A 23,560-nucleotide genomic window follows, 5' to 3' on the forward strand; every position below is an offset into this window, starting at 1 on the left:
AGGTTAAAACAGCCTCTAAAATCTGCATTGTTAAAATGAATCAAACCGACAATAATCAAGATCATCCGATTATAAGTTCTAATCGATCTTTTTAATAAAAAGCTAAAACACAAAAGTTGTCTAGAATCACGTATACATGCCTCTGATCAAATTTCATAATTTATCGAGGTCGTTTACTATTTTTTTTCTATCATGTGCAAATCAATACAATTCACACTATACCAATAAACTTATAATTAAATTCTTTGTACCTTAACTCCACCACTTCGGCACTCCCCTTCAGGCCTACACATATATCCCACGTGCCTCCCGTACACCTAACACCGTTCCGAAGCCAAACTTGCACGGGGATATCGTTCCAAGTTTGACTCACACTCCCTGGATGGTTAATATATACATACGCGCACAAATCAAAGCACTCGTCTACTCATAAGAACTAGACAACAATAAATATATACACAACATCTCACACATGAGAATAAACATAATAATGCCAAGCCTAAGGCATTCAAATAAATCTCATAATCCTCACTTTTTTTTTTTATACATTCTTTCTCACCATCACTCAAATAAAACAACAATCCATAGAGTCATGGTGGAGTATAAGGAATTTATCTATGAATTCCTAATTAATTTTAATTTCATATATCTAGGAGTGTGATTATAATCATAAAATAAATCCATGTAAAAACCCTAAATCTTACATACACAACTAATCAAAATAATTAATAAAATCAATCCATCATCTACAAGTAAATACAAAATCAATCCAACATCAAATAAAAATAAATAAATAAAAACAACGAATCAATCCATCATCTAACCAATATCTATGGATTCTAAGTTTATTTTAATTTTATATAATCATGAGTGTGATTACAACTATAAAATAAATAACCTTGTGTACACAACTAAGCAAAATAATTAAAATTAATCAATTATCTAAAAATCGTAAACCTTACATACGCAACTAATCAAAGTAATTAAAATCAATCAATTATCTAAACATCCTAAACTTTACATACACCACTAATCAAAATAATTAAAATCAATCTATCATCTTTATATAAATACAAAATCAGACTAATATCAAATAAATAAAAATAAATAAATAAAAATAACGAATTAAACATAAATCAAGAAAAGTGAGTTTTGTACTCACAATATTTTTTTTTAAAAATCAAAAAAATTTATTTAAAAGGCTAATAGAACCACCAAAACAAAACCCTAATTTTTTCTTCCTTTTTCTTTCCCTTTTCTTCCACGCCCCCCACACACCACTCTCTCTCTTTTTTTTTCTTCTCTTGATGATCAATCAATCTCTCTCTCTCTCTCTCGGCACTAACTCATGGCTGCCTTCTCTCTTATTCACTTTTCTATTCTTTATTTTCTTTATCAACTCCTAAACCTAATTGATTACATATTATATTATATATATAATAACCTAATTTTCTAATCTAATATTAATATTATATAATATTACATAATTACAATATATATAAATATAAAATTAAATATATATATATATATATATATCACCTCTTTTTTTTATATATATATAACAAACATAATTATTTACAGATTTGGATTAATTATATATAATTAAATAACACATTAAATTAATTAATCACCACATTAAATTCATTAAATATCACATTAAATTCTCATGTGACAACACAATTAATAAAGTTAAAAATAAAATAAGATAATAATAATCATAATAATAAATAAATGACTTAAGAAAATTAGGGTCGCTACAGTCTCTATCTCTGTCTCTCTTCTCTTTCTCTCTCTCATTCATCACTCTTCTCTGTCTATCTGTCTCTCTCTTTCTCTATGTGTCTCTATCTCTGTCTCTCTTCTCTTTCTCTCTCTCACTCATTACTCTTCTCTGTCTGTCTGTCTGTCTGTCTCTGTGTCTCTGTTTCTATCTCTCATTTCTTTCTCTCTTTCACTCATCATTGTTCTGTGTCTGTCTATCTGTTTGTCTCTCTCTCTCTCTCTCTCTCTCTCTCTCTCTCTCTTTCTCTTTGTGTGTCTCGCCTATCTCTTTTCTCTTTATCTCTCTTCTCTCTCTGTCTCTATTTTCTCTGTCTCTTCTTTTTATCTCTCTCGCTCATCTCTCTCTGTCTCTCTCTCGTTTATCTCTTTTCTCTTTTTTTCTCTCTCTCTCTTTCTCTCTCTCTCTCTCTCTCTATATATATATATATATATCTTTTTACCCATTTTTTCGTCTTTCTCTCTCTCTTCTCTTTCTTTCTCTCACTCATCACTCTTCTTTGTCTATCTGTTTGTCTATCTCTCTCTCTCACTCATCTATCTCTTCTCTCATCTCTTTTCTCTCTCTGTCTCTTTCGCTCATCTCTTGTCTCTCTATCTCTCTCATCTCTTATCTCTCTCTGTCTCTATCTCTCTCTCTGTCTCTCTCGTTCATTTATCTTCTCTTTATGTCTCTCTCTCTCGCTCATCTCTCTTCTCTCTATCTCTCTCTCTTTGTCTCTCTCGTTCATCTCCCTTCTCTCTATGTCTCTTTTTCTGTCTCTCACTCTCTATCTCTTTCTCTTTTTGTCTCTCTCTCTCTCTCTCTCTCTCTCTATTTTTCTCTTCTTTCTCTCTCTCACTCATCACTCTTCTTTGTCTGTCTGTCTTTGTCTCTGCCTCTGTCTCTCTCTCTCTCTCTCTCTTTGTCTCTCGCTCATCTCTCTTCTCTTTATTTGTCTCTCTTTCTCTCGATCATCTCTTTTTGCTCTCTTTCTCTCTCTCTTTGTCTATCTCTCGCCCATCTCTTGTTTCTCTCTCTTTTTCTATCTGTCTGTCTCTCTATCTCTCTCTCACTCATCACTCTTTTCTCTCTCTTTCTCTCTTTGTATCTGTCTGTCTGTCTCTTACTCTTTTCTCTCTCTTTCTCTCTATGTGTCTGTCTGTCTATTTGTCTCTCTTCCCCATTGTGTTCACCTTGCTCACTCTTTTCCTTCCCTCTTCTTTATTTATTGAGCTCTCTACTACAAGAAAATGCACTTTTATCGACCACTTTATCTCTCTTTCGCTCATCACTCTATCTCTGTCTCTCTCTATCTCTCTTCTCTATATGTCTCTCACTCATCTCTCTCTCACCACCCATCTCTCTCTCACTACCGCTACTACCACTGTTGCCACTCCACTTCTACGACTATCATTACTACCACTATCACCACCACTCCACTACCACCACCTCTACTATCATTACCTTTCCTCTACCACCGCTACTCTATCTCTTCTACCACTACCACAACTTTACCACTAATCTCCTTTGCCGCCGCCGCCACCACCACCACCATTATCACCTCTTATCTACCACCTTCACAACTACTGCCGCTCCCTATCCTCTACCACAAAAAAATTAGTTCTTGATTTTTAGTAACAAAAAAAAAAAAAAAAAAGGTCGCAGAAAAATATTTTTCATTGACCACAAAAAAATAACTTTATTTTCATGAAAATATTTTCCATTAAAATATTATTCCTACTTCTACCAAATAAAAAATAATAACAATAATTCTTTATTCATTAAAATAAAATGAAACAAATAAATTCTCAGCCTTAGTAACTAAAAGAAAATGACCAAAAAAAAAAAATTCATTAATTATAAAAAAAATTTATTTTAACAAAAAATAAATTTGTTTGGCAACGGCAACCTCCATCGTAAAAAAAAAAAAAAAAAATCATTTTATTATTTAAATATTCATTTGTGATGGAAACTAATTTTTTTTTTCCCCAATCCTGCTCGGTTCCCCCCTTTTTTTTACCATTCCTGCTTGACACGAACGGTGTGACCCCCTTCCCATTCAAACGTCAAACCCTATCCCCCTACTTTTTCCCCCTTGCTGCCCTAATAATCTCTCTTCTTCTTCGAGAAATTGAAATTCCAATCCAATCCAACTCTCAAGGAAATCCATCAAATACGATCTTAAGGTTTATTCATGGTGCTGAATTTGATGATTACTTGGATTTGCTAACCCTAGATTTCTCTCAATCCTCCATGGAGGGCTCTGTGGAGGATCTCGGAGCCCCCCTTGATTCCTGGGAGGTGGCGGACTTGGAGGCCAGCGTTACCAGATTGACACAACAACAACTCTTTTTCTTCGAATTCGCCATCTTCGTCTTCGTCTTCTTTGAGCTTTGCTTCTCATGACTACCTCGTTTGTGGTTCATCTTCTTCGGCTTCTTCTTCGCTTGTTATGGTTTAGAAGGTTAGAGAGGTATCCGAAGATGTAATCAATTCCGTGGATCAGTTCCTTCGCGAAGCTCTGCAGAACCCTCGGGAGAGGCTTTCTGGTAATCTTAAGCTCTTTAACTTTGGGTTCTGTTTGCTTAGAGTAATTAATTAATTGTTTTTCTTTTCAGTTAATTTGACCGTATAATTTACAAATATCTTCTTTTTTTTTTTAAAATTTTTTTGTGCAATTTATTAGCTGACCTTGCTTGATGAGTTCTTCACAATTATAAATAAAATTACTCAATATGATAATGAAATGAGAATAAAAGCAAATCCATTGAAAGATAGATATGGATGAAAATGAATTGTAGGGACGAAGTATACAAGGGCAAAGATGGAAATTTAATGAAATAACACATTTCAGATGATCTTTGTCTGAATTTATTCTAATTTCTACAGATGTAGCTTTTATTTACATCTATGTGAGGGCTTAGCTGTCCAGATTCTCACGCAAGGGAAACTGAGTGCACCTCATATATTGAGAATACAAAAAGTATGATTTTATTTGGTTTTGTTGGTAGTTTCATAAATTTTAAAGCTTTGTGCTTCATTTGCATGGAATAATGCACCTGTAGAAAGAGATACTACTGCTAGTCATTATTTGTTCAATATTGACCACCAGCTTATATTGGTTTGTTTTCCTACTAGAGGTCTTGGTTTCTAATTATTGTGAATTTGATCTCTATTTAGGCCTAATTTTGAAGTCCGGCTCTGTGTTGGTGTTGGGTTTTAGTTTGTTGTGTAACTTTTAAGCTTTAATTTTTATTTTCTCTTGTTAATAAGAAAGATGCAGAGCAAACATTTGTCTGAACAAGTTCTTATTTATTTAATTATTTTTGTAGGTTATTAACTATGTTATAGAAAAAGATGGTTCTTGACAAACCATTAGATAACATGGACATTGATGGAACTTTTGCTACTGGATTGCCAGTAGGGCAGTTATAACATCCAGCTATTAGAGGAGATGGTTCATTTCAGTTGAAGCCTTGGCAAAAGCTTAAGCCTTCTATAGAGATCTTGTGTAACAATCAAGTAAAACAATATATTATACTGGATGTGAAAATATGAATGATGGCCTTTTTCTAACTGTAATGTTTAGGAGGTAGTGACATTATGTGGAAATCTATAACCAACATAAAAATAATGTAAGAATGGTGTAACTCTACTACTTCTTGGGTGTAACTCTGCTGCTTGTTTGGTTTGTAAGAACTCTTCCCTTGCAGATTTAAGTTGGCTACGTGGGCTTCAAATTAGATTTTGTTTTGTTATTTTTTTAAGGAAAATGTTGGCACAAAGTATAACAATGCCAAAATTTGGTAGCTTGAAGGGCACTGAAATGGAGCTCTATTTTTTAACCAAGCTACCATATTAAAGCAAAGCAGCTTAAATGGTAGCTGCTTGTTTGGTGTAAGTGCAACTTGTGCCATGTGCACATGTAACTTGTGTAGTTAGATTGCTTGCCATTAAATATAACTTAATTTAAAAAATTTAGGGTTGATTTGGTATTTTTAAAGTATTTTTCAAGTTATTTCACTACTAATTTTACTAGTTTAATGATTTAATGTGATATTTTTGTACCTTATGTTAACATATTGGATTATTTGATGACTTTTGGGATGATAAGGGTAAAATGATAGATTTGGCTCATTAGGGGTAAAATATTGGGTTAAAATGAGTTAATGGTTGATTTTGATACTCTTGACAAGCTGTGGTAGAGATTGAGGGTTGCAAGGGTATGTTTGGCTGCACTTGTGCTTATAGATGTTTTTGTAACTATAAGGTGGTGTTTGTTTTTAGTACCATGGGCTTGTTTACTATTTCAACTCAGTTGATTAGATTATGGGAAATTGACCATGCAGCTTCATGTGACTCGTTATGGTGCTGTTCTTAGTCCACTTCCTACATTTGCTTGTTACCACATCTAGAGTTGCATGTGTGCGTGCTTTGATGTAGCTTTCCATTTACTGTTGATATTAATGTGAGTTATAGCAAATTATGTTCTATGTATATTGATGGTTTATTATATTAATTTAATTGAATCTAGTAGTCTGAACTACTAATGGATGCAAATATAATAGGTAGTTGAATCTTGATTGTTCCCTTAACTATTAATATGAGATTTTGAGTGGTTAAAAAATACAAGCATTTTGATGTGTTCATGGCATCATAGATATGGAAGTGCGTTTTAGGTTTACTTTTGCTTATTTATTTATATGGGCTGGAATTTAACCACACAAAGAAGCAAAACACAAGGTGTAAAAGGTCATGTCTACCATTAGCAAACTAGGCAAACTAGTTCCCTAAGAAATTTAGAATTCGAGGTGTTGACGCTCCAAAATCACCAAATGGCGTCGGATTAGCACGAAACTTGGCACACACTACCGCTTAGGCACGAGAGACTTGTGGAAGAAGACGGGACTTCAATCGGGTTCCCAGTTTGGGAGTTAGAGCCGGATTTCACTCTTCAGAAACAAACTAATTTCGTAAGAAACTTAGAATTTGAGGTGTTAATGTCCCAAAATCATCAAATGGCGTCGGAGTAGCACGAAACTTGGCACACACGACCGCTTAGGCACGAGATACTTGTGGGAGAAGACAGGGCTTGAATCAGGTTCCCGATTTGGGAGTTAGAGCCAAATTTCGGTCTAGGCAAACTAGTTCCTTAAGAAATTTGAATTCGAGGTGTTGACGCCCCAAAATCACTAAACGTCGTCGGTTTGGCACGAAACTTGGCACACACGACCGCCTAAGCACGAGAGACTTGTGGGAGAGGACAAGACTCCAACCAGGTTTCCGTTTTGGGAGTTAAAGCCGGATTTCACTATAGGCAAGCTAGTTCCTTAAGGAACTTGAATACGAGGTGTTGACGTCCCAAAATCACCAAACGGGGTCGGATTGGCACAAAACTTGGTACACACGACCGCCTAGGCACAAGAGACTTGTGGGAGAAGACGAGGCTCGAATCGGGTTTCCGGTTTGGGAGTTAGAGTCGAATTTCGGTCTAGGCAAATTAGTTCCTTAAGAAATTTGAATTCGAGGTGTTGACGCCCCAAACTCACCAAACGGCGTCGGTTTGGCACGAAACTTGGCGCACACGACCGCCTAGGCACGAGAGACTTGTGGGAGAAGACGGGACTCCAATCGGGTTCCTGGTTTGGGAGTTAGAGCCGAATTTCACTCTAGACAAACTAGTTCCTTAAGAAACTTGAATTCGATGTGTTGACGCCCAAAATCACCAAACGGGGTCGGATTGGTAGGAACTTGGCACACACGACCGTCTAGGCACGAGAGACTTGGTCGGATTACTTAATTATCTTTGTAATTATATAGTAGTTAATTTTTTATATTTTTTTTGTAATTAAAATATTAACACATAATTATATTGTCATTAATTATTTTTATTTTTTGTTTTCAGATATTTCCCAGTAGAAGTTTGCTTCTTGTGGAATGCAGGCATGTGAAAATTGCGATTAATTTTTGTTTTTGTTACCCACAGAAGAATTATGACGAAAACTTTTGTTTTTGATTTATGTTATTTTGAATTGTGAACAACATTATGTATTTAAACATTGTATATGTATTATGCAATATTATGTAGTGAGATAATTTTGCTGATGTATTGTTATGAATAGAAGAATATTTTTATTATGGATGAATTGTTATTTTTATGCTGGAATTTTTATATTATTATGTAATTATCGGTTCATTTTTTAGTTATTTTTCATTTAATAAATGTAATTTTCATATTTTTAATAATTTTATTGCAGATTTTTTTTTTTTTGAGACGGCACTACACCGTCTCAAAAAACATTAGAACCAGATTGTTTTTGCGACATAAGTAATGCTGTCGCAAAAGATATTTGCAAAAGTTGAAAAAAATCTTTCGCGACGGTATTATTTGCCGTCGCAAATAAACTTTTAGAGACAACGTCGTCGTGCTGTCTCAAATAAACTTTTAGCGACGACAGGTTACCCGTCACAGTAAAACACTTTCGCGACGGCATTTTTGTCGTCGCAAATAACACTTTTAGCGACAGCAACATAGTGCCGTCTAAAAAAATCCCAGATTTTTACATATTATTGCGACGGTAGAATTCTGTCGCAAAAAAGCAACTTTGCGGTCGTAAAAAAAAAGGCGACGGCATTGTGTCGTCGCTAAAACCTTTTAGCAATGCCCTTTGTTGCGACGCCCCACTTGTCATCGCTAAAAGTCATCTGCCATCGCAAAAAAGCTTTTGAGACGGCATTTGGAGTATTTGCAACGACATTTTGCCATCGCAAAAAGTCAAATTTTTTATAGTACGAGTGGTAAAAAAAAATAAAAAAAAATTATAAATATATCTCTTGACATTTACTTAAAATATAAATTTTCTTTTATGATTTAGAAAATTATAAATATTTTTCTGTTAAAATTTTTTATTTAACATAATTAATTGAAAAAGTAAAATTTCTAAATGTTCACCTATACAATAATAAAATTTTCTGAATTATTAATTGAAATCAAATTTTAATATTATTAAAAACTGTTAACTAACTTGATGATTTATTAATAAAAGAACTTATTTGTTATGAAATTAGAAACCTTAGGAGGTATAATATAATTTCTAGAATCACAAGGGGATAATTTATAATTTAAATAAATCTCAGGGGATGTGTTTGTAATTTACCAAAAAAAAAAAAACTATAGAGTCTATCCATCGGTGTTCTATATATCAAATATAAATAAATAAAGATTTTGAAAGAACTCAACAATGATACATCCCTCTAAAATTAGAGTTCTAATTGAGCTCTAATGAGGTGTGTAGACCGCCCGAAACTCTCTCCGCGCACCCTCCTTTTGGAGAGAGCGCAAATTGGGTTCTAGCTACTACAGTTCGGACTCCTGTCACGGTTCTAAATCTAATCTCACAAAGTGCAATGTCAGACTGATAAATCACAAAAGAGTCCAAATCCGACAATTGGTTTTGAAAAATCAATTTTGAATCAAAAGCGCCAAACATGTACAGCTTTGCTAGATTTCAGAGTTGCCACCTAAATATTTTATTTTGAGAAATTTAGGAAACCCTGACTCGTGCCTAAAGCTACGTGTTCGTCATCACCAAAGTTGCCTCGACTCGGGAACTTGGGTATGAGGGGGGAAGGTCATGAAATGAGCACCCCCACATGCCCGATCAAAGGATCGGCCTCTACTAAACATGATATGTTATTTTTGAAAACACATGTGTTCTTATTCCGGTTTATTAGCTAACCTTACTATGTGATGCGCACGGCATACAAATATAGACTCAATCACGAGAATTGGAACAAAACAACTCATGTTTATTTTCGAAAATGGTTTGAAAGTGCTACTTGCAAGTAGGCTAAAGCGCAGATTTGCCACCCTCAAGTGGGCTTAGAAAAACATGATTTTGCCACTTCAAGTGGGCTTAAAACTCACATTGTGATGAATTGTTCCAATTCAAGGAATGAAGCCTTCATCCACAGGCATTCATGCAGTTAAACACTTTAAGCAAATAGTCTCATTGCAAGCATGCTATCATGGCAGTCACTTACACACATGCAAGGATGCTAAAGCGTAAACACTTACAGTGTGCTCCGAGCCAAAATAGAAAACTAGTTAGAAATCATGCATGATCCTAACTATGTTAAAATGCCTAATGCAACACATGCAATAATGCAATTAAACAGGCTCAGCTATCCACTATGGCATATGAATGCATCACTCGATAACATGCTTTGAAACACGTATTTAAGTAAGTATTAAAATTCAATGCAGTTTGAATGATGCGCCGAGCCCGGTGCATGCAAGACAAATGAATGATGCACGCATGCAAAGCATAAGTATGCTAATTGAAACGTGCCCTAAAACTAACCATCAAAAATTGATAAATAAAAGAGAGAAAGACGTGGGGTTGGAAGACATTCACACACACACACCGCACACTTATTACAACATTTGCCCTCTCGACGGAGGGCCTGAATGAAAGAGAGCTAACTAGCTACGCTAATTAAACTAACTATTACAAATTACAACTAATTAACTAACTAGTTAACTAATTACAAACACAAATGAATAGCTAAACACATTAACTATTTAAGTACAGAACCAATGAGTTAACTAGCTAAGTAAAGCAGTTAAAAGGCCTCAAGGACGAGGGATGCATGCATGCTCGGTCGGCTTCCTCCTGAAATCCCGTCGTCTTGCCACCGGTTGCCTCTGTTTGCATTTGCTTTGATTCTTGAACACTGAACCAATTCCCAGACTGCTTCTGCTCCAGAACCAGAATCACTTTGAACCATCTTCAAGCTGGTGGACTGTCAGCCACCAGGGAAGGCTGTAGGCCTCTTGTCGGCCACTTCCTCTAGCCAGTCGGCCAGTTTCTTCTGCATACTACAGTTTTTCTACAAACAGAGTACAAAAGGGGCAAGGCAAGGCATTTGCAGGGTATGTGTGTACAACCACCCTCCTTATCATTTCTCAAGCTCAAAGGAGTGTGGTACTCGACTCTCGGGCCACCAACCGAACATCGCAATGCATGATGGCCGAGAAGCCAAGTTTATACAAGTTAATGAATGCGCAAATAACATACAAGACTCAAGAAGCCTCCACCCTATCATGCACAATCAAGGGGGACAGCGACTAAGAAATGAGGTACGTTTCATCACTTCAAGTGTGAAACGTCCCTCGTTCCTCGTGATTGGATTAACGTCCGATCCAAACACATGCAATGCAATGCACATGCAAACAACATGCTTATCTATCAACGCTAGAGAGGTATGCACAAGGCTTTATCATGTAAGCAATGCATGCAAGACAATGTTAAGGGACCAAGAGCACTAAATTAAGTGAAGAACATTACACATGAGGCATGCACTATCAATCTCAAATGGTCAAACCACATATGGACAGACCTAAAATACTTCAAAACAGTGGCAAAATCATGCTGGAAATGAAGCACCAAAAGCTACAACAACATGCTCATGCATTGGCTCGCAAGCTAGGCATAAAGCTTAACTTTCAAACACATTGAAAGGGGGACGTACATGAGAGTATGACAGAGGTACAAGCACTGAAATCATATGCCAAATGATGACATATCATGCAAACAATACAAGTATAGCATGCTAGAAGACTCAAGCATTAATGCTAGTGAGGTACACAACACTAGGACTATGCAATACAATGCTCAATGGACTAAACCAGATCTGGACAGAGCTTAAACATGCCAAAACAATGACCAAAATGTGCTGAGATGGTAGCATGAAAAGCAAGAAAAATCATGTTCATGCATTGGCCCATAAACAAGGCATAAGGCACAACTCTCAAACACAATGAATGAGTGATATATGTGAGTATGTGATGGAGTTATATGCTCTGAATTTTCATGCCAAATGATGCTATATCACACAAATGTCACAAATAAGGCATGCTAGGGGTCTCAAAACACAAGACTAGCAAAGCCAATTACACTATAGCCCTACAAGGCAAGCCATACCTGACCAAGACCACTTGGAATAGAGTTTAAGCATGCTAAATCAAGGCCAAAAGCATGCTGAATCAGAGCTAAAACAAGCTAGAATTAGAGGCATAAAGCATGATGCATGTTAAGTCTACATGGAGGATTGCACTACAAGTACAAAAACCAAGTAAGAGGTGACCCCACCAACTAAAATCAAAGTTAAATCATGTCAAAATAACACCAAAAACATGTTGGAGTGAAGCCAATACATGCTAGAATAACAAGCTAACTCATGAAGCATGTTAGGCTAGTGAACAAGTTTACACTACAAGTGCAAAAAGCAAACAACAAGAGGCCAAACCAACCCAAAACAAAGCTATATCATGTTAAAATAAGGCCTAGAACATGGTAAGATAGGGCCCCAAGCAGGTAGAAAAACACGCCAAAGAGTGAGGCCATTAACACATGCAAACAAAGCACAAAAGGGGGGGGGGACCACCCCTATCCATTTTAGGTCTCAAAACCCACTTTCCACCACTGAAATTCCTCTGGAATTCATTGGTTAAAAGGCCAAAACAAGGTGATCTCAAAGGCTTTAAAAGCTAGCACAAAGCAAAGCAAAATAAGCCACAAAAGAGGGTAGACCACCCCTAACTCAAACAAGGCCTTAAACAACCATTTTTAACACTTAAAAATAGAAGTTTTTACAGTTGAAAGCTAAGCCAAAAGAAGCATGCAAAGATGGCTAAGTGTAGACGTCCTCGAACGTCCCGGAAGGGAATCTCGTTTTGTTCATTGGGCTCACTACAGTTCGGACTCAATGTCACGGTCTTGTATCTAATCTCGCAGAGTGCAATGCAAGACCGATGAATCATCAAAGATTCCAAATCCGGCAAATCGTTTTGAAAGATTGATTTTTTTAGAAAGAAGTGCCAAACATGGACTGCTTTGCCAGATACAAAGTCGCCACCTAAATATTTTATTTTGGGAGAATTTAGGAAACCCTGACTCGTGCCTAAGGCCACGTGTCCGTCATCACCAAAGTTGCCTCGGCTCGAGAACTTGGGTACGATTGGGGAAGGTCACTTCGTGAGCACCCTCGCTCGCCCGATCAAAGATCGGACTCTACTAACCATGATATCGAGTTTTGAAAACACATGTGCTCTTATTCCGGTTATTAACCTAGAATTACTATGTGATGCGCACAGCATACAAGTATAGACTAGATTGCCTAAGTTGGAACAAAGTATCGCATATCCGTTTGTTTTGAAAATGATTTGAAGTTTGCTACTCGCAAGTAGGCTAAAACATGGGTTTCGACGAATTATTCCAACTCAAGCAACCTAACCTTCATCCACAGGTATTCAGGCAGTTATATCACGTAAGCACATAACCTCATGGTAAGCATGCTATCATGGCAGTCACTCACATGCATGCAAGGATGCTAAAGCATAAACACTTACCGAGTACTCCGAGCCACAGAAAGAAGCTAATTAGAAAACATGTATGAATCCTAACTATGCTGAGATGTCTAATGCAACACATGCAAAAATGGAACTACAATAGGCTTAGCTATTCTAAGATGGCATATGAGATGCAACAATCGATACATGTATTCAACTTGGAATTGAAATACAATGTAGTTAGCATGATGCGCCGAGCCCGGTGCATACAAAACAGATGAATGGATGCAAACATACGAGCATAAGGATGCTAATTTAAACGTGTCCTAAAACTAACCATCATAAGCTGGTAAATAAAAGGGAGAAAGACGTGGGGTTGGAAGACATACATCACACACACGCACACTTATTACAACATTTCCCTCCTCGGAGGGTTCGAATAAATAATACACAACCGAATGAATAACGGATTACAGTTAATTATTACACAACCCTAATTAATTAACAAATTAACTAAAATAAATAAGCTATCATGCAAAACATATGGAATGGACTGCCTCAGCTCGGTCTTGAATGATAATGAATGCATGTATACTCGAGTTGCCTTGTCGGAAAATCCATTGCGATGCCCCAATTTGCCTCTGTTTGCAACTGGTCCCAGAACATTGTACAAAACTCCAGAAGGCTGAAACTCCACCATGCTGTTGGGATACTACCGACCAGTTGTTGCTGCTGGTTTCCGGTTTGCTGCAACAGAGTGCAAGAAAGGGACATGGCAAAGTATTTTCAACATATGTGTGCACGAGCACTCTCCCCGTCATTACATAAGCTCTAGGGAGTGTAATCCTCGATCCTCGTGCCACCAATCACGCATCTCGATGCGTGATGGCCGAGGAGTCGGATTGCATGACTCAATGTCAAATGGATGCACAAATGAACACAATAAGGCCTAAACTCCATCATGGGTAATCCGGAGTGTCGGCGATCGAGAATCGAAGCACGTTTCGTCACTTGGAGTACGAAACGTCCCTCGTTTCCCGTGTCTGGACTAAACCCTACTCCAAACACAATGCAATACACATGGCATGCATGAATGCAACTCTAACATGCAATCTAAACATAATGCCACTAAATGATGCAAACATGCGAATGATGATATGCAAACATGCTACTAGCATATACAATGCTATGAACTAAGAATGGCATACTCAATGCACATAAACTATATGGTATACACAATGCACACAAGGAGATTAACAATGAAATGATCAAGGCATACACAATGCAATGGTCAATCATGCAACGGTCAATCATGCAACAACATGGACTATATGGCATACACAATGCAAGATGGACTTAAACTAAAATGAATGGGCCTCAGCCACACGCAAATCAGTGGCCAAACATGATGAAATTAAAGGCAGGAACACTCATGCAAACATGCCCAATGCAAGGGACCGAACCTAAGGCATCAAATGCCACTCTACCAAAGCATGGCAAGGGATGAAATATGGCATACAATCATACATTTTTCAGCTCTGAAATGACATGCAAGATGGTCTCGAATCATGCAAACACCTTACACAATGCATGCTAGATGGCCCGAATACCGAAACTAGTGAAGCGCATTACACTAGAGGTACACAAAGTAATGCACAAATGGCCAAACCAGCCCCAAAAAGACCCTAGGCAGGTCCAAGACAGTGGGAAAATGGACTAAAATGGTGGCTCGAAAGGCATGGAAATGAAGCTCATGCAATGGTCCAAAAACGAGGCATACAAGCACGACTCTCAAACGCGTTTAAAGAGTGGAAAACATGGGAATGTGGCATACATGTAAGCTCTGAAATATGATGCACAATGGTTCCAAAACATGGAGACACCTCAACATAAACATACAATAGGCTCAAAAACTCAAAGCTAGGCAAGGGTATTGAACTACAACCATGCATAGCAAGCATCATTCGACCATGAGGCATAAAAAAAGAGTTACGGCAGTCCAAAACATGCACAAAATCAGTTTAAAGCATGGCCAAAAAGTGCTAGAATCAAAGGCCAAAATAGCATGCAATGTAAGCTAGTAAAGAGGATTTGCACTACAAACATGTGACGCAATCAAGAGGTCACCAAACCAGAAAAATCCAGAGGTATGACATGCCAAACAAAGCCCAAAAAACCACTGAAACATGGTCTACGCAAGTAAGAATGATAGGCTCCTTTGATAGGCTATAAAGAGGGTTGTTCTATACATGCAAGATGAACACCCAAAATGGAAAAATGGGCTCTGGAAAGAGCCTATGCAGGTCCTAAAACCCACCAAAAATGGCCTAAAACATGGCTTGGAAGCATGCAAATAAGGGCTCCTTTGTTAGGCTAAATATGCTAGTAAACAAGATAATGAGAGGGTCACCCCTCTCTGATTTTGGTACTCAAAATAGCATGCTAGCCACTGAAAATCCACAGGATTTCAGTGGCTAAGAGACTAAACAAAGGTCAATGCAAAGGCCCTAAGGCATGGCTCAAAATAAGATGAAATGAAGCATGCAAAGGGGGTAGACGACCCCTAACAGAAAAATGGTCTTAAACAAACATGTTAAGGACCTCAAAATAAGACTTTTTTCAGTTTATGACAAAGCCCGAATATGCTTGCAAGTATAGCTAAAACAAAGATCAAAACAATGCTAAAAAGAGGGAACTAGTGTGTTACCCTTGTAGCTCAGCAAGGCCAGCAACCCCTGGACCAAAAACTCAGGATTCGTTTGGTTTGTATTTCTGAAAAAATTTTGGAAAATTTTCTCTACAAATAAGTTTTAAAAGTAATCAAACCAAACAAATTTTCCCAAAAAAATTTCTCAAAACTTGTAAACCAAACAAGTTTTCCAAACAAATCTCTCTCTCACACACATCAAATCAATCACTTTTTCCAAAACTCTCTCTCAAAATAATTTTCCAAAACATCTTTTGAAAAAAATCAAACCAAACAACTTTTCGTACTTTTTATCTCTAAAACACATCTTTCAAACACAAACCAAACATACCCTCAGCCTTTAACCTCTGCAAATGACCTCTAAGAAGCTTAGGTTGGTGTTGGAGGTGTTAGGCTAAGGGTTGATATGCAATGGTGCAAGAACAAGGCCCTTTTGATCTTGAATGTAGAGATATAGAGAGAGAGGTATATATGCCTTAGACCAAAAATTCTGAACCTTTGCTAATGAGGGAAAAGGTCTCTCTTATAGCCAAAGAGGTCCAAAGCTTCTTCAAGAAGCCAAAAACCAAGTTTGAAGATCCTCCATACACGTGTATGGAGGATCAATTCTGTGCCTTCCAGCTGGCACAACTGGCAACAACTCACAGGGACAAGACAGGAGGAGGCAGGCCGACCAGTTCAGGGGGTCGGCCGACCACTTCCCCTGGTCGGCCGACCACTTCCCCTGGTCAGCCGACCAGTTCAAAAGGTTCAAGTGAGTGAATGGTGCTCAGCCATCTCCCAGAGTGGTCTCCTCACTCAATGCAAGCTAGTGGTGTGGTGGGAGACCAGCAATTGTGGCTCAAAAGTCAAGGAGACCAGCTACCTGACAAGAAAAACCGGCCGGCGGGGAAAAGTGGTCTCCAAGAAGAAAAGGTAGTCTCCCACCCTTATACCACCTTCCAAACAATGAAAATAGGGTCCATACTAAAAATGAAGCAAGACGGATGCAAAACGAGGGTTCGGGGGCCAAAATGCGCAGCCGGGTGCCCCAAAAACTGATTGTTAAGCATCGAAAGTGGCGTGTGACTATGAAGGTGGTCTCCTGGGCCACAGTGTCCCTCTAGAGAGAGGAAAAAAGGTGTGTGACAAAAATCGGAGCAAACGGAGAAAGTTAAACGGTTTCGAACCGAGGCGCACGGTCGACGACTCCGAAAACCGAAAACTGGTCTTCAAACGGGAATAGTGGCCTACGACCACGAAACGTAGCCTACAACCACTGAGAGATTGTCTACGAGACCTCTCCCTCCCTTCAGGAAGAGAAAATAGAACCTGGTTCACAAACCGAGGCAAAGCACAAAAGAGTTTCGAAGTCCGAAGGCAAGGCTCTCAGCCGAGACTCCGTAACCTCAGAATGAGCACAACATGCGCAATCACTGAGCGCTCAATCGATGACGTCTGAGTCTTAAGGTTGGTCAAAAATGGGGTGTCTACAGTTGCCCCTCTTTGACAGAACTCGAAAGTCATAAGTGACGGGAGTGAATGTCAAAGCCCAGAGACAACTCATTTTTGACAAGGCTGAAGACTTAGACAAACAAGCGAGATAAACAAGAGATGGGCCCGCAAGTAGGGGGGCAAAATGCAAAATGACATGCACAAAGCCGAACGTAACTCATGATCATGCAAAGCGGCAAGCTGTAATGAAGCAAATATTCACAATAAATGCAACAGTTTTAAGCAAGAATGCAAAGCAAAATTACATTTCATGTAGTAAGAATGTAAGAGAATTATAATTCTCGGTACGTCTCACACGGAGAAGATACAATACCTGTCCGATTCGTCTGGTCGCACCAACTTCAAATGAACCGTACATACAATATCGTGCCGGCAAAAGAGAGAAACCTAGCAGGCACAACTTAGTTAGTAACATATGTTCAACGCTATATCGAATGCAGACAAACACGGTGCTAATGAAGAAGTACATCACAATGCAAGAAGAAGCGTGCGCGACAACGTAAGTTAAGCATGGAGGGCATGACAATGCCAATGAAACGTGCATAACAATGCAAGTGACGTGCATAACAATGCTAGTCACATGCATAACAATGCAGGATAAGCGCAACTTCAAAAGCATGTTTGAAACAAAACATCGAGCAAAGAAAAACAAGCCTCGACGAGGGCAACTCAAACGCGACCTCCGATTTACCTCTCGGAGGGGTCGCAATGTACTAAAAAAGGATACACCTTGCTCTTGGCGAGTAACGACGAGCCATGCGTCGAATATTGGATTTGAAGTTCCCGCGGAGGGATTTCACGCCGAAAAGTGCACTTTACTTGTACTTTCTTGAGTGCTGGGGACTCCAATCACCACCAAAATTTGCAGGGAGCTCAAAGAGACATTGGAGATCACCCAGGAAGGATGGCCAACCACCTAGGGAGGCCGCCGACCAGTGGTTGTTCAAGGGATGGTCGGCCTGCTAGGAAATGTGGTCGGCCGACCACTTTGCTAAATCCGGGACAGTTTTGTCTTTTTACACTTGTTTCTTTAAATCCACATGTCCTAATCACTGTTGCTCACAACCTCAAGGCCGAAATCAGCTCCTCTTCCTTTCTAGACCATTTTCTCTCTCAAATTTGCTCTTTATACACACTTTCCAATGCCCCCCGCAAAGTTGTTTCGTGAAATCTTTCAGTTTTCTTCACTTTGGACCGATTAAAATTTGATTTTGGAGCCTTTTTCTTCATTTTCACCACTTGGGGTAAGTTTGTCTCAAAATTTGGAACATTTTCTCGGGAGTTGACTTTTGTTGACTTTTTCATTTCCCAAGAGTTGACTTTTGTTAACTTTTTACAATTTTGGCTCATTTTGCTCATTTTTGCAGATTTCTTCAAATTGCGGGTCATTTTCCTCATGGCGGAGGTCCTCCAGGTGCCGAGGGTGAGCCGGACATCATGTCCTTGTCCCCGAGAGTTCGGCCGTTTGATCCCGAGAGGTATTATCCTCGGGAGCACATCCTTCCTCAGGCCACTTTCTACCATTTCACTAACTTTGATGACCGAGCGCCTGTGGATCTGTTGCTGTGGGAGCCAAAGACTCATCTCTCTCATCAGACACGAGAGGTACGTACTTCACTTTTACATTCTCTGCAATGTATTCTGCATTTCATGCACATTTCACACTTTCGCTATGCATGCTTATCCGCTCATTCTGAACACACTTGCACACCATATTTCTGCTTATTTTAGCACATATCTCGCAGCACAAAATTCTGTTGAGTGGGCACACAGCTTGTTCTGAACACTTAGTCTATAGCATAGCATTTTGTTTTCATTTTGCACACGCAGCTCAATCACTCGAATTTCTGAACACGCAGCTCATGCTTTTGGTTGTGAACACGCAACCCACATTTTTGAAATCTGAACACGCAGCTCAAACTTTTGATAATGAACAAATAGCCCACGGTTTTTGAAAGTTGAACACACATCCCAAACTCTTGATGATGAACGCACAGCCCACGGTTTTTTGAAAGTTGAGCACACAGCCCAAACTTTTGATGATGAACACACAGCTACAGTTTTTGAAAGTTGAACACACAACCCAAACTCTTGATGAACACACAGCCTACAGTTTTTGAAAGTTGAACACACAGCCCAAACTCTTGATGAACACACAGCCCAAACTTTTGAGGAAGAACACACAGCCCACAGTTTTTGAAATCTAAACACGCAGCCCAAACTCCTGAGGTGAACACACAGCCCATAGTTTTTGAAATCTGAACACGCAGCTCAAGCACTTGAGGTGAACACACAGCCCACAGTTTTTGAAATCTGAACTCGCAGCTCAAACACTTGAGGTGAACAAGTAGCCCACAGTTTCCATTTGCACGCAGCATATATTGAACACACAGTTCTTGCATTTCACTTTTGAACTCACAGCTCATTCATTGCATTTGCATGTAGCTTATACATTTCATTTTGAAACTGAATACATCTGTTCATTTTGAATGCAGGTACCCTCTCGTTCTACGCGAGGTTATGGCTCGATTATCACTAGGGAGTGGTATAGAGAGCTCCCAGAGACCGTTCATCACATGGTGGATGGGACAGGATTTGGGCCCTTTTGCGCGGGGCTATCTCGCTACCCTGCGAGCAGGACGTTGATGGGGGCACTCATGGAGAGATGGTGGGACACCACCAACTCTTTCCACTTCTCAGCTACCGGGGATATGATGATGACCCCGTTTGACTTTGCGATGCTGACTGGCCTTGATGTGGCCGGCCGACCGGTCCCCTATGATGAGGATATGGGCCAGTGGGAGGCTGCCTGGATCTATCTGTTGGGAGCTCGCCCACCGATTGATTGATCTTCGAGCAGAGTCAGGTACACTTGGTTCCTCGTGCAGTATAGGGAGAGTATGCCCGAGACTCTTGAGGAGATAGAGCAGTACGCTCAAGGTTTTTTGATGTTCCTCCTTGGGACCACTTTGTTCTCCGATAGGGAGAACACAGTTGAACTGTACTTGCTCAATGCTTTGGTGGACCTATCACAGGTCAGCCAGTATGACTGGGGTGGTGCCGGCTTCGCTACCCTCTCTGCTACATGAGTGCGACCTCCCGAGGACGGAGGAACATAGTTGGCGGCTACGGGAGAGCCTGGGAAGTACCTTCTGCCCTTTTGATTTACATTTCTGCTCTTCATTATCTGTACACTGCACACGGCACAATTTACATTCTGTTTCCTACATCCTGCACTCAGCACTCTATATTTTCTGTATATTCTGTATTCTGATGGCCACTGCCCTGTTTTCCACAACTATGGGTTTACGCGCACTTTCCGATGCTAGCCCCAGAGTTCAAGGTGGAGGTGCCTGTTACGATCCCTTACTCTCACGTATTTGAGGGTCGATGCCAGGCGAGGGCTCGAGAGACTCTGTCCTTCCTGCGATAGTTTTTTGACACGGTGCGAGCAACTGAGGTAATTCAGAACTCTCAGTTCTTCATATTTTTAGCTTTGATTCATGTTGCATATTTATGACATCTGATTGGCTCATGCACTTGTTATCCTGAGATCGCTTGGCGGCCCTGGGCATCCTTGGGAGGAGATATCCGTTTCCATTTCCCGGGGGCATGGGCTTCTTCTCAGTATAGGACTTTGTTTGAGGGGCTAGTTGGCAGGGCCTGGTTTTTGGGAGATTGCTTCATACGCCAGACGATGGGCGTCCCTGAGCAGAGTGTCCTTTCAGCACCTCCAGATGACATGCGGTCTGCTGAGGGACTCACTCCCGAGGAGGTCGATGTTGCTATGTTGGGTACTGATGTAGCTCTACACATGGAGGAGGGGGAGTATGTGACTTACCGCCACACGTACTTGATGCCCCCATTGATAGGTGTCTGTACTCCTACTAGGAGGGCTGCTGGTGCATCATTGTTAGCTCGAGCTTGGGCTGCAGATGTTCCTTCGTCTAGCAGGGCCGGCATATCGAGGAGTGGGGCTAGACAGATTCCCCCGATTCTCCCGGCTTATCAGCACGCCGGGTGGCCAGATCTTCCGTTCGAGTTGACTGGATGGCAATACGGGTCATCATACCCGATTCCAATAGAGCCTCCTATGCCCGATCACCGATATGTCAGCGATCTTGACTCACCACCGGTATGTTCCACGACTTTTCATTTATCACTTAGATACTTAGGCATTCATTTATTCATTGATGACTTGAGCTTGTATCTGCAGCCTCCCAAGGAGTATTCTGATGATCTACTCGGATTGGTGGCCTCACTTGAGGGCATGGTCTTGCGGAGGGAGACACAACTATTCATCGCCGGTGTTACGGTATTTTTTAATTTTCTCGCACTTATCATACTCTTAATGACATGCTGTATTTAACCATTTCATTGCATTGCTTGACTGTATAAGTAGAGCACATTTGACACACCATATTCATACATTGTATCTGCATACACCCACTCTATGTAGCGTTCTTGTCTCTGCATCTGATATACATGTTGGCTAATGTACTCAAATTGTCCTTTTCAGATGCCACCACTACAGGCCGCACCATCTAGGCTTTCTCGAGGAGCTGGGAGAGGGGACTCGTCTTGCAGACGAGGCAGGCGTAGAGCACCTGTCATAGATGATGAGGAGCCCAGCGAGGAGGAGGAGTCGGCGCGTCCTCAGTCGAAGACATCCGCAAGTAGGGAGGAGGACTCTGGCTCCGGTTCTAAGAGTGGAGATGATGCCGAGGAGGGTTCCGAAGACGGTGGCTCCGATTCAGATGATGATGATGGTGCAGAGATTGTTCCGCAGAAGAGGACGAAGAGGGTCTCTTATTCCTACGCTTGATAGCACTGATGCAGCTGTTCCTGCTTTATTTGCCTTTTTTACTAGTAGTTATAGCACATTGTACATTATTAGGCAGTTTTATTTTCTGTAAAACTTGTACCCTTGTTGTAAAATGTTGTAACAAAGGAAGCATGATGGAATGAAACAGCTTTTTAAAAAAGTGTTGCATTTTATGTTCTTAGCATCGCATCGCATCATTTTGCACAAAAATGAGATTGAATGAAAATTGAGCATCGAAAATTGCCAAGTCAGTTAGTGAACCGACGCAACAAACTAAACGACTTAACTTACTAAGAAACAACAAACTCTTAGCAAGTTTACAACTCGATAAGCAAATCCCGACAATGTTGATTAAACAAAGAGTAACAACTCGATATACGGAATTCAACGACTCGATAAGCAACGATTCGATAAACGAAACTTTAACAACTCAATAAGAAAAACCAAACAACAACTCGATAAACAAAGAACAACAACTCGATAAGCAAATGCATCTCGGACAATTGGAGTGACGGAACGCATCCAAAACAGAGGTAAACTCGGACCTTCAACACTCCCTACACATGGAAAAGCTAGGATCTCTCTTCTAGAAGCTAGGAACAGATCAAAGACCAACTTTTCTCCATGGCCGACCACCAGAAGGGGCTGGCCGACCAGCTATTTTGCTGGGAGACCAAAGGAGTGGTCGGCCTACCAGAAAAAGTGGTCGGCCGACCACCTGGTTTGGCGACCACCAGATTTTTGACACGTGTCCCCAAACAGTGCCTTATCCTCTATAAAAGTTCCAGCATCGTAGTTCTTTCATTTCATCTCAGTTTTACATCAAAATGGAGGCATTCCTCATCGAAAATCTCGCAGCTTGGCTTGCTACTTTAGACGGCTCGGAAAAGTTGAACTTCCGGGGCTTCGGCTTGAATGCACTATTCACGTTGAGCCGCACTCCGCTGCATCTTCCCTTTCTCCATGCTGCGGCGAGGTTTTGGAATCCTGTAACACATGTCTTTAGCTTCGACGGGCAAGAGATGTGTCCTACCTTCGAAGATTTCCAAGCTTTGATGGAGTCCGAGCGCAACGAGGAGATCTTGCCCCAACTCCGCTTCGGCCATGCTCAAGCCTTAGGACGAATGTGTGGGCTCACTATGCACGACGTTTGGTCTCTGATCTGCAACGGAGAATTGGACATCCTCAGTTTGATTCAACGTTTTTCTGATCCCGGTGACCGCAGTGACCATCATTGGCAGGGCTTTCGGCAACATGCCCTTTGCTTGTGTATGTTATCTCACTTTTTGCTTGCCTCAGGCTCCGGAGGATCTAGTGTCCGGTTGATCGAGGTTGCCCAAGGCTTAAGGGAGGGCAAAAGCTGCGTTGCCATGTCATTGGCCGAGACCTTGATGGGCTTGGATGCTTTTCATCGCCGAG

At 40.1% G+C, this 23,560-nt stretch overlaps 1 protein-coding gene across 3 annotated transcripts; it reads left to right on the plus strand.

Moving 5' to 3' along the window:
- The first annotated feature begins 3,657 nt into the window (after positions 1 to 3,657).
- Positions 3,658 to 22,280, plus strand: LOC145807843 (uncharacterized). 3 transcript variants are annotated; one of them, XM_082906807.1, is made up of 6 exons: positions 3,741 to 4,311; positions 18,684 to 18,921; positions 19,812 to 20,776; positions 20,870 to 21,451; positions 21,533 to 21,631; positions 21,836 to 22,280. In XM_082906807.1, exons 4-6 carry the CDS (start codon positions 21,014 to 21,016, stop codon positions 22,139 to 22,141), a joined length of 843 nt encoding a protein of 280 aa, XP_082762933.1. In that variant the 5' UTR covers positions 3,741 to 4,311; positions 18,684 to 18,921; positions 19,812 to 20,776; positions 20,870 to 21,013; the 3' UTR covers positions 22,142 to 22,280. The 3 variants fall into 3 exon arrangements, 2 of the variants coding, with proteins under 2 accessions (XP_082762933.1, XP_082762932.1); XM_082906806.1 differs by having other exon boundaries at positions 19,812 to 21,451; XR_014351270.1 differs by lacking the exons at positions 18,684 to 18,921; positions 19,812 to 20,776; positions 20,870 to 21,451; positions 21,533 to 21,631; positions 21,836 to 22,280 and adding an exon at positions 7,668 to 7,908 and having other exon boundaries at positions 3,658 to 4,311.
- The last annotated feature ends 1,280 nt before the right edge of the window (positions 22,281 to 23,560 follow it).

Source organism: Camellia sinensis, chromosome 14 (genome assembly GCF_055761805.1).
Source record: "Camellia sinensis isolate YWXY chromosome 14, ASM5576180v1, whole genome shotgun sequence".
In the NCBI taxonomy this organism is placed as follows: Eukaryota; Viridiplantae; Streptophyta; class Magnoliopsida; order Ericales; family Theaceae; genus Camellia; species Camellia sinensis.